Here is a 16138-nt window from a genome sequence, read left to right as displayed (position 1 = left end):
CGTAATTCTTTATTTTTTCACGTCTTGAAGACGAATAACACGGGTTCCAACATTTGTTTGGAATCTTAATGGCGGTATTGTACCACGTGACCGCAACATCCAATCAGAAACGATACGTCCAATGGCCACGCTGTATTCATACAGTCACTGTATTTAATAGGACTGCGAGGCGAACCTAGCGGCAGAAATCGTCATGACGCTCAGACACCTACTCTCGATCGTGCTATGCTCCAGCTTGTATATAATCAAAGAGTTTGTAATATATAACTAGAGACGCCAACGGCGCTAGTTTCGCGTACAAAATTGAACCGCTGTTCGGCCGCCATTAAAGGGAGTTGATGCTTCTCCGGGAGTGCAAGCAGTTCATGCTTATTGAGGAGTACGAATAAATATAAGAACACTTGAAGGGAAATAATAACAAAATGGTGAAATACTGCGCCGCAAATAATTGTTCCAACATAGCTACTATTGTAGGATGCCCAGGAAAGCATGCATATCTTAATATTTGGAAAAATGTTCCAAATGCAGTTCCTCCTTTGAATGTGTTTACAGAATGTCGGAATATTTCTTGAATAAAGTTTTTCCAGAAACACATTAATCAGGTTTATAAGGTTGATATCAACAATGTATGTAAGGGTTAGGTGCCATCACATTACAGTGGATTATAATAGCAGAGTGCATAAGAAAATCCTCAGGCTATATCTTTCTAAAACTGTTTTGTTTCACAATATATGAATTAATCATGTAATTTTCGTTTTGTACAGTATGTATTTCTAGTTTTTGGTTGTATTAAATGCAAAGAAATTAGTGAAAATATAGCTGATGGCCTAGCTACTACTAGGTCTACTATGACCACTACTACTAGGCCTACTATTATCACTACTACTAGGTCTATTATTACCACTACAACTAACTAGGTCTCACTACTACTAGGCATACTAATACCACCAAAACTAGGCCTACCATTACCACAAAAAATAGGCCTACTACTACCACTAATACTAGGCCTACCATTACCACTACTGCTAGGCCTATTATTACCACTACTACTAGGTCTATTATTACCACTACTACTACGCCTACTATTACCACAAAAACTAGGCCTACTACTAACACTAATACTAGGCCTACTATTACCACTACTACTAGGCCTATTATTACCACTACTATTAGGTCTACTATTACCACTACTACTAGGCCTACTACCACTACTACTAAGCCTACTATTACCACTACTACTACACCTACTATTACCACTGCTACTACACCTACTATTACCACTGCTACTATACCTACTATTACCACTACTACTACGCCTACTATTACCACTCCTACTAGGTCTATTATTACTACTAGACCTATTATTACCACTACTACTAGGCCTACTATTACCACTACTACTAGGTCTACTATTACCACTACTACTAGGCCTACTATTACCAGTACTCCTAGGTCTACTATTACCGCTACTAATTGTATTAAAAAGTCTGTACTGACCTCTGACTTGGTGGTCATCAACTACATAATGAATAGATTGTTTTATGATAAAATTTATTCTCATTATATTTTAAATCAGTTTTCAGAATTTTTATAATATCATATTTCACCACTAAATATTTTCTATGCCCCATATACCTTCGTCTTTCTTTGCATGAAAGGATTGAAATATAGATCTTTTTAAATATTACAGTAAATATCCATTATTATGTCCTTAAAACAATACTAGTAATGCTGAAAATTAATGTTGACATTGCCATTATTCAATATTTCACATAATTATCCCGATTGTATATGGGTGATTTAATTTATATTTTAGAATATCGCCAAAGATGAACCATTATAATACTTTAATAAATATAGCGCTCCTCTGCTATTCATGTTTATTTCATCACGACTCATCCTTTGTAAAAGATGTTTAAAACAGTGTCTATCACCAGGCTACATCAATGTATTGTGGTACTGTTTACGAATTTCGCGCCGCAAACACTCCCTTTAATGGCGGATGCTAGCCGATTCAATTTGTGACATTTTTCTTGCCTGCCACTCACGGGTATGTGTCTCTAGTAAGTATTACAAACTCTTTGTATATAATCTCGTGAGCAACGGTTATTTCAGTGTAGTCTGACAATCTCTGAGTGCTGCTCATCTCAAAAGAACTAGACTACAACCTAGTGTGGCACGTCTTATGGCCACACGTAGATATATTTAACGCAGATTCTGAGCAGTATTTGTAGCCTTGTCTGGCAACACATTTTGCAACAGTTACAGCAGCTTCATTTGTCGCCAAAAATCAGCGACATTTTCAATTCGTCTGGCCGTAGCCTTGATATGCATAGCTTTATGAAAATGAAATAGTTGCTGAAACAAGCTCACAGCATGACAACTTATTGGTCAGTGACGTTTTATTATTTTTCATTAATGATGATGATGATGATAATAATAATAATAATAATAATAATAATAATAATAATAATATTTAGAGTAGCCTAGTAATAATGTCAATCATAATAAAATATTGTCAGTAATTAACATTTTGTATGAGAGGTAGCGTACTTAATTACAACAGGCCTCACTGCTTTCCACGTGCACGATATGTTACCATACTTATTTCGCAATGCAGTATTATCTGCAAACGTAAAGAATGCAAGTCAGTTAAAATGGTTGGTTTTCATTTTTTGTCTAATAAAATACAGTAGCCTACCATAGCTTGTGTGTTGGTGAAAAGTGCATATCTATTGTCCTACGCTTTGATTTTACTGACAGTATGAGAGTAAGTGTGTAAGTGATAAAGCCCTAAGTTTGGGAAAGTGTCCCTTTTTATAAGTTGGAATTACTGACCAAGGTTATTTTTTAATGTGAAGTGAGTTGCTGATCTTGTATACATGTCTGTTTAAGCTGATATAATACGGCTAACCCCAAGACGCATTTCCATCTTCACTTGCCGACTATACTAATCTTCGCTACGTCAAGGGTTATGTGCAAGTAGTGCTGCTCAGCGGAGCGAATACTACTGTGGAGGAATCAAATATTACAAATGAAGCTCTCCTCCAGCGATCTCCAATACTACCATAGGTGGTATGTGCAAGTAGTGTTGCTCAGCGGAGCGAATACTACTGCGGAGGAATCAAATATTACAAATAAAGCTCTCCTCCAGCGATCTCCAATACTACCATAGGTGGTATGTGCAAGTAGTGCTGCTCAGCGGAGCGAATACTACTGCGGAGGAATCAAATATTACAAATAAAGCTCTCCTCCAGCGATCTCCAATACTACCATAGGTGGTATGTGCAAGTAGTGCTGCTCAGCGGAGCGAATACTACTGCGGAGGAATCAAATATTACAAATAAAACTCTCCTCCAGTAATCTCCAATACTACCATAGGTGGTATGTGCAAGTAGTGCTGCTCAGCGGAGCGAATACTACTGCGGAGGAATCAAATATTACAAATAAAACTCTCCTCCAGTAATCTCCAATACTACCATAGGTGGTATGTGCAAGTAGTGTTGCTCAGCGGAGCGAATACTACTGCGGAGGAATCAAATATTACAAATAAAGCTCTCCTCCAGCGATCTCCAATACTACCATAGGTGGTATGTGCAAGTAGTGCTGCTCAGCGGAGCGAATACTACTGCGGAGGAATCAAATATTACAAATAAAACTCTCCTCCAGTAATCTCCAATACTACCATAGGTGGTATGTGCAAGTAGTGCTGCTCAGCGGAGTGAATACTACTGCGGAGGAATCAAATTTATATTACAAATAAAGCTCTCCTCCAGCGATCTCCAATACTACCATAGGTGGTATGTGCAAGTAGTGCTGCTCAGCGGAGCGAATACTACTGCGGAGGAATCAAATTTATATTACAAATAAAGCTCTCCTCCAGCGATCTCCAATACTACCATAGGTGGTATGTGCAAGTAGTGCTGCTCAGCGGAGCGAATACTACTGCGGAGGAATCAAATTTATATTACAAATAAAGCTCTCCTCCAGCGATCTCCAATACTACCATAGGTGGTATGTGCAAGTAGTGCTGCTCAGCGGAGCGAATACTACTGCGGAGGAATCAAATATTACAAATAAAACTCTCCTCCAGTAATCTCCAATACTACCATAGGTGGTATGTGCAAGTAGTGCTGCTCAGCGGAGTGAATACTACTGCGGAGGAATCAAATTTATATTACAAATAAAGCTCTCCTCCAGCGATCTCCAATACTACCATAGGTGGTATGTGCAAGTAGTGCTGCTCAGCGGAGCGAATACTACTGCGGAGGAATCAAATTTATATTACAAATAAAGCTCTCCTCCAGCGATCTCCAATACTACCATAGGTGGTATGTGCAAGTAGTGCTGCTCAGCGGAGCGAATACTACTGCGGAGGAATCAAATTTATATTACAAATAAAGCTCTCCTCCAGCGATCTCCAATACTACCATAGGTGGTATGTGCAAGTAGTGCTGCTCAGCGGAGCGAATACTACTGCGGAGGAATCAAATATTACAAATAAAGCTCTCCTCCAGCGATCTCCAATACTACCGTAGGTGGTATGTGCAAGTAGTGCTGCTCAGCGGAGTGAATACTACTGCGGAGGAATCAAATTTATATTACAAATAAAGCTCTCCTCCAGCGATCTCCAATACTACCATAGGTGGTATGTGCAAGTAGTGCTGCTCAGCGGAGTGAATACTACTGCGGAGGAATCAAATTTATATTACAAATAAAGCTCTCCTCCAGCGATCTCCAATACTACCATAGGTGGTATGTGCAAGTAGTGCTGCTCAGCGGAGCGAATACTACTGCGGAGGAATCAAATTTATATTACAAATAAAGCTCTCCTCCAGCGATCTCCAATACTACCATAGGTGGTATGTGCAAGTAGTGCTGCTCAGCGGAGCGAATACTACTGCGGAGGAATCAAATATTACAAATAAAGCTCTCCTCCAGTGATCTCCAATACTACCGTAGGTGGTATGTGCAAGTAGTGTTGCTCAGCGGAGCGAATACTACTGCGGAGGAATCAAATATTACAAATAAAGCTCTCCTCCAGTGATCTCCAATACTACCATAGGTGGTAGGTGCAAGTAGTGCTGCTCAGCGGAGCGAATACTACTGCGGAGGAATCAAATATTACAAATAAAGCTCTCCTCCAGTGATCTCCAATACTACCATAGGTGGTAGGTGCAAGTAGTGCTGCTCAGCGGAGCGAATACTACTGCGGAGGAATCAAATATTACAAATAAAGCTCTCCTCCAGCGATCTCCAATACTACCATAGGTGGTATGTGCAAGTAGTGCTGCTCAGCGGAGCGAATACTACTGCGGAGAAATCAAATATTACAAATAGAGCTCTCCTCCAGCGATTCCAATACTACCATAGGTGGTAGGTGCAAGTAGTGCTGCTCAGCGGAGCGAATACTACTGCGGAGGAATCAAATATCACAAATAAAGTTCCCCTCTAGTGATCGATCTCCAGTACTACCATGAGTAGTAGACGGAGTATACGGAGAGATGCGGAGCTCAGAAAGGAAGGGACAATCAAAAGACCGGCAGGCCGACTGGCCAACGAGACTGACGGTAGTTGTTGCTGGGATTAAATGGCACTCAAGCTGATGTCCGACACATGGAAATTCTTTCATTCAGTTTAAAGTAGCAGAATTTTGTCAAAGGTGTTATTAAAATTGTTTACAATTTACATTATCGGTATTTTAAGTTTTGTGTATTATGATTATTATTATTATTATTATTATTATTATTATTATTATTATTATTATTATTATTATTATTATTATTATTATACACGCACGATTACAAAGCACGATTCGTAGCAGATTAAGCACCGAAAGATATTAATTTTGTTTACTATTGTTACTAAAGTGTGCCATTGTTTCATATATTTAAATTTCATATACATTACATTACATTACAATTATTTATAAAATTGCAAATAAACAAGAAATATTGCTTTAAAATGACAAAAAAGGCGTTTATTATTGAATTAGTAAGAAACACATTAGAAAAGACAAAATAGGCAAAATAAAAATTGGCTCTATCACTTTGATCACCCCAAATCACATTCATATCTATGAAAATAATGATTTATTTCCACCCAGTAAAGAAAGGCATTTTGCCAAACATCTGGGCTCTAGTTATGATTATAATATTACAAATAACATTAAGAAAACAGGGGAAACGCAGTCTGAGATTAGAAAAAAATAGTAAATACTGAAATTAAGGTTATGGGTAGCCCGTATATAGGCCTAGTAATGTGTTGGCGAACCATAACCAGTTAGTATGATATAGGAATAAATATGAATATTCGACGTAATTTTCTCAATATTTATAATAAGCCTTGGTTTTTCTGAACCGACGCATGCGACGTGCGAGGAGTGTGAGGCGGGCCTCGCACAAATCCGGACTACACGAGAGATAGTGAGTGGTTTCTATAACTGCGAGATGTGAGATCTGCGCACCTCGCAGCCATATAAACCATTCACTATCTCTCGTGTAGACCGGATTTGTGCGAGGCGGGCCTCGCACGTCGCATGCGTCGGTTCAAAGAAACGAAGGCTTGAGTGGTTTCTATGGCTGCGAGGTGCGCAGAGCTCGCATCTCGCAGTTATAGAAACCACTCACTATCTCTCGTGTAATCCGGATTTGTGCGAAGCAGGCTTCGTACCTCGCACGTCGCATGCGACGGTTCAGAAAAACCAAGGCTTTTAGGAAATACTGTGCGCAGCATGAACAACTTACAGGCATTATAGGCGATCCGATCATAGCGGGCGTTTATTGTTCAGATCCGGCCACTCTCTCGCAAGGGAGGAAAACGAACCGGCTTACAGATTATGACTGAACACTTCACGTGCCGCAATTCGTTGGCAGTGTACTCGGGTGTATGGTTCTATTTGCCTATCTCGGGATACATCACGAAAATAACTGCACTGTACATATAAGTCCAATACCAATTAGGGTGTAGCGGAAGGACACGGTGTTCACGGAAGAATGGTGGGGTTTCAAACCAATGTATTTTCTGTGTTTTTTAATTTATAAATTAATGACAAACTTTAATCGGAAAAATAACTGTTGAAATGGATGTACACCACTCCAAGTCCCTCAACGTGAGCGTCTGTTCACCCAGCACAATGCTCTTCAAAGCACGAGTGATCTATCCCTGGAGATCCCGGAGAGAATGAGGCATTTTTTGTACGTAAGCTCTGTCTTTCACATAACCCTTGGAATATGCATAAGAAACAGTGTCTATAATTCTTAGTTTAATTATTTACAAACAATATTCGTGATAAAATATATTTAGTAACCTTAAGGAGACTGGACATCTTGTGAGAATGCAGAGAGGATTTACTAAATATTGTTGCTTATTTTGCTTGTAGGATAGCCGTGAGGAAAACACTATAATTTAAAAATATCTGAGAACGAGTAAGGAATTCATTACTTACCAGAGCATTGCGGAGTACGTTTCACTTGTGAATCCCGCTTTGGTTGTACCTCCAATATACATAAAATTAGACCCAACAAAAAATATATCAGAGTATTGGACAGAGAAGGAAGTGGTTTTTGTTATCTAAATCAGTTCTTTCCCAGTTTATCCTATGCCAAGTTGAAGGAGGGGATCTTCGTGAGACTACAAATAAGAGAATTTCTAAAAGTTAGCTTGAAAGTAGGCTTACAAATGTGGAAGTTGCGACATGGCGTGTTTTAGAGCAGTGGTAGAAGAGTTCACAGCCATAACCACCTGAGTTCTGAGAGTAGGCCTATAGTATACTATACCATACTTCACACATGGTTATGATATAAGATGTATGTGCAGAGACCCGAAGTATAGTACAATATACCTGCATTTGTGCCCTAACTGTAACCTGGAGAATTTTTTCATAATTTTTCTTCGTGCCAGTGACTTTTTTTGAAGTGTAGAATTATATTGAACTTTAAAAATAAAACAACAAATGTCTCAGGACATAAGAAACAATGAACGCTTTTAATCTATAATAGACATTTTGTGGCCTGTAATTTAAAATGCATTTTCTCCATTATGACTTCCACTCCTTAATTGAAATTTTGGTGTCGTTAATGATGAATAGGGATATAACCAAAATATAGAAATGTTATCGAAGTTGCTGGGATTCTACTATGATACAATGGTGGGGAATCATTGTAACTTGCTTAAAAGAGACAGTAATTGTAAACACTGGAGAGAATAAATTCTAGATGTTATGAAGGAATGTGGTTGAGTAATATCTCGTTTTATTGTGAAAAATAGCCTGTATTAACAAAATAATAATATTCTACTGTAATTCTGGAGATGAGAATTAACATTGAAAAAATGCAGTGTTTCATTTCCTCTTAAGTAAACTTAGAACTGTACCCAGTAAAGACAATCAGCGCATTAATGAAACGTAATTATTTTGAAAAAAAAATGTCTTCCTGTTGAAGTGTAAATAATACTGGTACATTCTCCTGGATAGTAACGTCAAAGGGAGCAATTATTTTCCCGGAAGTTGATATTTGTTATAATTCGGAATTAAATTACATGATTATAGAAAACAATGGACACCGCGAAAATTGTATCGTTCGTGTTGTCTTCAAGGAATATTGTCTTGATTTTCCTGAACCGACGCATGCGACGTGCGAGGTGCGAGGCCCGCCTCGCACAAATCCGGACTACACGAGAGATAGTGAGTGGTTTCTATAACTGCGAGATGCGAGGTCAGATTTTTCTTTCGATTCGTGATTAGCACAAACATATTGCATCCGTATTATACTTGACTTAAAAGCTGATTAATCATTTGTAATTGGCCTATATTAAACTTTCACGTCGATATTGTCCAGAAAGAAGTTTATCTTAAACCATGCATTTGGACTTAGTATCTCCAATATTTCGGAACTGCTTGCTTGTTACGTCGTCAAGCTGATATAAGTTAAATTATCGTATGTAATAAGTGTGTCTTGAAATCAGATACTGCCATACATCCTGTAAGTAGATATCATAGGTTTTTTTTTTTCGTTGTTGGTAACTCTATAGCATCTATTAGTTGATGCTTCATGGTTGTGCTAACAGATAGAGTTACTTGTCAACAATGTGACGCTGAAATGTGTGTTCAGGTTACTGCCCAGCGACAGTCCTTATGTATTTTTATATTTGTGATGATTGGTTAATTAATATTAACCCGGCACACTCACAATCACACTCACATTCATACAAATTTCCAGACTCTAGACACCCAGGGAATTTTTCTTCTTCAAGAAAAATATATCATAGGTATCCTACACTTAAAGTTTTTTAGGCAAAATACACGGTATAAAACATAATACTTTTTTTCTAGTATATAAGATCGTCTGTCAGGAATAATATTATTAGCTTTATCTTCACAAGTTCTTTGAGAACATTCTGTTGTTAGTGCGTAATAGAAATTTCGCAGACACACAAGCAGCCATGTTTTCTAAATTCTTTTACTTATTAGTAGAGTCCTGCGTTTGGATGCCTAGAGTCTCCAAGCAAACCTTTACATTAAAGGTATGTAAGGAGTATTATGGGTCGGCGGCATCCAACCCTACTTACAGCGCATGCATTATGTCCAGACACTCCCCACAAATTCCTACAGAGCTGCGCACGAGATCGGATGAGTCTACTTATGAATTATAGGGGAATGTGTTAGTCTTTGCCTTGAACTCTGTAGACACACGCCCGACCTTCCCTTCTACTCCTACCCCCTCTATAAAACGTCCCCGTACTGCACATCGCGAGTGTCTTGACAAAATGCATGAGCTGTACACAGTTTAGGACTGCTGTTCAGTGAACATGCAATATCAAAACAAAGGTAGGCGCTTGGAGATAGAATAATATGGTAGCGAGCACTTCATTAGGAAAGAAGAAAATATATTTTATAAGAAAGATGGAGAAATGTCTCATTTGAAACACTTGGCATGTTTACACTCATTCATTATAATGTGTAGAGACTTATAAAGCACGCAGTCAGTATAATTTGTTTTCATTTCTACAGATATTTATGTTCTTTTTTTTAAATTCCAGGCTTTAATTATATTGTAAAAATCAGGTATAGACAAATCCCGGGAGACAGATTGCCATGGCAACTACAAATTTTCATCAAAATTGTTTAAACGAATTAAAGTTTTAAGACTTCGATTTTCTTTGTGTCATAACGACTACCACATAATTTTAACAAAACCAGTTGTAGGAAGAAATTCAAATGTGCTTTTTAGATTAATATTGTAATATTTTCTGCGCATCTCAAGATATTGTCACTACATAGCTTTAATAAAGTGCAGAGCGTCTCTGAGAACTTGTGTTTGCTTTGCGTAGAGATTTAATATTAATATATTGTATTTTATCTCAGATCGAGTGGTTTTCTCATTGCATGTTTTGACAAAATGTGCTGGCTCATGAAAAAGAAAAGGATTCGCTTCTGAAAAGTTTGGAGTTTTATTTAATAATAACAATAATAATAATAATAATAATAATAATAATAATAATAATAATAATAATCCTTGGCGCTACAGCCCATGGAGGGCCCAGACCGACCAGCCGGCTGGTGGACGATCATCCAACCAGATTGGAGGTAGCGTATGGTTAGCACGATGATCCCCCAACCGTTATAGCTGGCTTTCGCAACCGGATTTCGCTACCTATCGTAGCTTCCCAAGTGCATCACGATGCTGGGTGGGCACCGGTCCCATACATTGGCCGAAATTTCATGAGAAAATTTCTTCCTCCATGAGGACTCGAACCAGCGCGCAATCTCTAACGCGAGTCTTAGGCAGGATGCCTTAGACCACGACGCCACGGCGCGGGACGGAGTTTTATTTATCCCTGGTAAAAATAACTTTTACTATAAGCGCATTTAAAAAAATTACTTTGTTATTATTCTCGTGTTTAAATGCAAGTGGTATTTTATACTTGGTTCTATTTTTTTTTTTTTTTTTTTTTTTTTTTTTTTTTTTTTTTTTTTTTTTTTTGTTCATCTACTTACAGCTTATACAGACAGGCACATTAATAAACAGATGTAAACACACATTGCTGGAGTGTGCGGGGATATTGCTTTCCTGTAGATGTACTACATTGAATTGTTTTGACTTGCAAGGCTCTCCGTACCAAGCGAAGCTAGTTACGATCGCCGTGCACCTAACTTGTATTCATAGTGACCAAATGCAAGACTCTGCTGATTAGCAAGACACACATCTAACTCTTACTTGATCACAGATATTAATACCACAGTTTAGTATACAGTATACAGTTGCGAAGCTCAATACTTACTAAATATGCAAACATAGACAGTTGAAATATGCATCCATAGATAGTTGCTAGCCACCAGGATCGCTACTATCGCCTCATCACAGACTCTCTCCCTAGCAGACGATAAAATTTATTGTACTTTTGATATCGTGTTCTTTTGAAAAATTAACACCTTCCTTCCACTATTGAAATACGAAATACATAAGGTTTATATGTTATTTTCATAAAGTATATATTATATTTTATAAACTCACCTTCCTGGATCTTTCGGAAAAAGGATAACTCTGACCTCTTTTTCTTAGAATTTATAGTGCTAAACGTCTCCTTGTCCCATATTATTATTCAAATTATTGTATTTTAGCCATTTACAGTTATTACAACAGATAACGAACATTTAACAGTTTACACAACTTTTTCACAACAATGCGAAATACGGCACAGTCAATGCCTTTTCGATTAAACCAGGCCGTAATAATATATGTTCAGGTTTTCTATTTCAGTGTATGAAGCTCAGTGAATTATTATATTATAACTTTATTACGTATCATAGCTAAGTTTTATTTAGTATAATGTGTCCATAAGTTCCCTTTACTTCTTGTTGCATAATAGCCTATGTGGCAGAAATAATTACAAAGCTGTGTTATTTTAATGTGAAGAGAATTTTACATGTTAACATAATCTTTCGCATCAACATTTTAAGTTTAGAATGGAAGCTATTTTGAGGTTTAATAAAAAAGAATTTATATTGTGATTTAATATGGCACATCTACCTCCCTTAATAAAGACAGAAAATTTATCATACCACTCCTATGAAATTAGTATATGCACGATTGTTACTTCATCTCTTAGGTAGTAGATAAATACAATAATTCAATACTCAATTGTAGTATTAAAATACAGACAAATTGAATATGCGGAGTATCATACATGACATTATGCTTAATTATAATGTATAATTGCGAATTTAGTAATATAAGATATAGTAAACATAACCTATAATATTTCCATATGAATGGCAGGGCATTGGAGACCACTAAAATTAGACAGAAAGGGGCAACTGGGACAGTAAACATAACCTATAATTTCAATATATCTAAATATCCGTGCGGTGAAACTCAAAATTATTGAATCGTGCATAAATGAATGTACAAGAATTTCGCAATATTTAATCTAAATAAAGGCAGGTATTACACATACGAACAACGTAATTTTCACACCAAAATAATATTTCATGTTAACTCGCAAGTGATTTATGTCTGAAGTGTCTCATTATCATTGTTTTAAATTTTATTAATGCAATTACACTACATTTTAGAGAAATATATGTTACTGTTTATGCATTCCAACTAATTTATATGGTTGAAACGCCGCCCTTCGTGATCAGGTTAAGCGAGTTACATGGTCTGCCTTACGGCCTGTATTAGATCACGATGGCAGTGACACAGTCTATTGTTCCTAGTACTCACAGCGCTTCAAGCGGCTAGCAACTATCGCGAGAAATGCAAAAAATCATCCCAAGTTTCGCAACTGTATATACTAAACTGTGTTAATACTAGGTTTAGAAAGCAAGGAAAGGTGAGAAATGATGAAATTTAATTATTTCTCTATTTCTGAATTTCAGGGACCCTTCTAATAGGAATCTCTCGCTTTGTGAAGGATGTTATACGGCCACTGCGCATAATAGAAATGAATCTTACGTCCTTGATATATTTCTCCTTAGTCTCTCTTGTGAGTTTAAAATATGGTTCTTCTCACCTGTTTGTAGACTGGAAGCTTTCGTATGTTACTAGTTTTTTTTTTTTTTAAGTCTGATAATTTTACCAGTACTTCCATTTCAATGTGCAACATTATTATTTTGTTGGAAAAATATACTTTTACTACTTATGCTTTTTGAGCAATTGAACTCGTGGTGAACTCTTTTTTTTTTTTTTTTCGTTTTATTTCTCGTCAACCCTAAAATATTAGGCATAAGAAAATATCTCTCTCTATCTGCACAAGGGAACGACCTTTAGTTTCAGGTAATAAAAGGTACACAAATAGGCAGCAAAATAGCGAAAATACACCGAACAACCAAAAGAGTCCTGTGGTGCCAATTGCAGTATGTACAGACGGGATATTTTGGTTGCTGCAAACATCGCCACCTCATTCATAGTATAAATAGAACCTCCAAACACACCGAACTTCAAATGATAATATTTCCACACCATTATCACAGGTAGTACGAAAAAACCTGTATCTGTGGTATCTGGAAGAACATGACAGTAATGTGCACGTAATTATGCAGTACAAATACCATAACGGAATATGTTACATAAATGCTAGTAATATCTAGGAGATATTGACAAATGTATATGCTGATAATTTCTAACAGACCATGACAAAAGCATGCTTGTCATATCTGGTAGACGCTGACAAATGTCATATATTAGGCTATATATGTAAATATTTTCTAATAAATATGGTACATTGAAGATGGCACTAAAGCAGAATTTCAAATTACACTCGTATTTTCTTGATAGTGAAACAAATACATACTGACATACACAAGAAATATAACGTAAAATTTTCCGTTCTGTTAGTATATGAATAATTTTTCCACTTGTCTTTAATGAACACAAATCAATTTCTTCACTCCTTACACTACAGCAGAGGCAGGTCAAAGTACATTCTCAGTATCAAGTGTGAACGAGGGTGCGAATTAAGATTTCTAATGAGGGAGGGATGGAATCCTAGCTAGAGAATACCATACATAAAATTATTTTTATCCTCAATCGATACGGCTCAACGCTTGGTCGCACTGAGATGCTTGTCTTGCATCTTGATCATAACAATAATTGTATCTGTGAACAGGCTTAAGATAATATTGTAATTCCTAAGTTATTGATTGTCGTCAGCTTGCCGGTGATGATAATACAGAAATATTATTTTCTTTGCTTACTTCGTACTTTATAAAGTAAATATACTCATATTAAAACAATTATATTTTGTGATAAACGTTATCTCTGGCAAGGATGTTAATATGAATTTATGAGAGAGGGATAACTTTCTAATTCGCACCCTAGTGTGAATTATGGTGTACTTAACTATGTAATATGATGAAAATGATGAAATAGAGAAGGTTTTCTTTTGGTCTACAGATTTACTCGATGAGAGCCGTGTGAAGCACTTCCACTTCTACACCTTGTCAGTAAGGTAAGTTAACTGCAGATTTGACATCATTTTTGTAATTCTTTTTTGTGTATTGCAATTCATACCAGAGAGCTGCAAAATAGCGCTTACAACCGGTTTAGATTCGAACGGTTGGAGAACATTCCTCAAGATCGGGCAACCGACCGAATATTCGATTTTCAACCAGTTACGCTTAATGTTTTGTAGACAGAACACCAGGTGCACTTCATCATATATGACACCGACATTTTCTGAGTACACAAACGGAGCAACAATTGAAGGAAATTTACTGTGTCTTATTAAAAAAGTGTTTGCTTGATATAGGTCTACAATTATTGATTGGACATTTTAATACACTTATCTTCATAACTAATAGGCCTACATAACTAAAGAAATGGACACAGGGAACAACAGGAGAAATAAGTGTAATGCAGAATATGAAATCTGGTGCATAAAGAAATGCAAGAAAAGGGATGAAATTACAGGAGAATGTAGAAGTTACACAACGCAGAACTGCATGCATTGTATTCTTCACCTGACGTAATTATGAACATTAAATTCAGACGTTCGAGATGGGCAGGGCATTTAGCACGTATGGGCGAATCCAGAAATGCATATAGAGTGTTAGTTGGAAGGCCGAGACGTAGATGGAATGATAATATTAAAATAGATTTGAGGGAGGTGGGATATGATGATACAGTCTGGATTAATCTTGCAAAGGATAGGGACCGATGGCAGGCTTATGTGAGGGCGGCAATGAAACTGCGGGTTCCTTAAAAGCCATTTTTCAGTAAGAATAAAATAAATTACAATTACTTAGTAAAGAGGAGAGCAAATAAATACATAGGCCTACATTCTAGTGTAATATTTACATTTTAAACTCAAAATGCATACCTCTGAAACAGTAATTGTTAATATATAATGCCTTTTAATTATTCTAAAGTGCTGCATTATTATTTCATTATTAAATCATTTTTTAAGAAGCCAGAGTGTCATTTACAAAAGAAAAGTACTCTGAAGCTCAAATGCTTGTACTTTCACGAAGCATTTTGTTGCCCTTAAACGTACCCAACTGCAATACCTGGACTGGATGAATGAATCAATCAATGAATTACATACAATAAACTTCTCCGTAATTGTTTTCTTGCCTTTTCCATTGGAGACACGCTTTAAGATTTCCTATGTGTCAGATGGCAACCACCCAGTAGCATATCTACCTAACGATAAATTTAATTAATTAATTTTATCTCACAATTTATGGACAAACGGGTAATTACAACCTTCAAGTTGTGTTAGGCCCTATTGACTCATTAATTTGCTCTGTCACTTCACTGACAAATTTACATTGAATCTCTACTGTCATTAGAACTAATTTTGATCTTTCAAAATATCTACAACAAAGTAGGGAGTAGTATTTAACATTTTTTCCTCAAAGCCAGGAAGTGTTTGTCTGAAATATACTACGCTTTGAAACCATGAATTCCAGCTTGTTATAACTGGCCTAGGAAAGAGAACTGGAGCTAGATCTATCCACTTTTCCCGAAGATAATTTAAAAACGTACTTTTCATTTCTCTAGAATGCAAAAAGGCAAGCTTAAGCTTGGACACAAAGATATTCAATTCTGACATATCTTTCAAAATGACATCTATCAAGTTTATATTGTGCACAAAACATTGAAATAACAAATGGTCTCCAATAGCCTAATTGTTC

At 36.7% G+C, this 16138-nt stretch overlaps 1 protein-coding gene across 2 annotated transcripts in view; it reads left to right on the top strand.

Annotated features, from left to right (window-relative positions):
• LOC138715231 (facilitated trehalose transporter Tret1-like) overlaps positions 1-16138 on the top strand; it is a 453955-nt gene that overhangs the window by 247519 nt on the left and 190298 nt on the right. For both annotated transcript variants that reach the window (XM_069847929.1, XM_069847932.1), the window contains exon 2: positions 14397-14451. In XM_069847929.1, coding sequence (XP_069704030.1) covers positions 14397-14451 — 55 coding nt within the window. The remainder of the gene's footprint in view (positions 1-14396; positions 14452-16138) is intronic.

This window comes from Periplaneta americana, chromosome 15, assembly GCF_040183065.1.
Source record: "Periplaneta americana isolate PAMFEO1 chromosome 15, P.americana_PAMFEO1_priV1, whole genome shotgun sequence".
NCBI classification, from domain to species: Eukaryota; Metazoa; Arthropoda; class Insecta; order Blattodea; family Blattidae; genus Periplaneta; species Periplaneta americana.
Note: the sequence above shows the minus strand (reverse complement) of the source record. Positions and strands in the feature narration are given on the sequence as shown.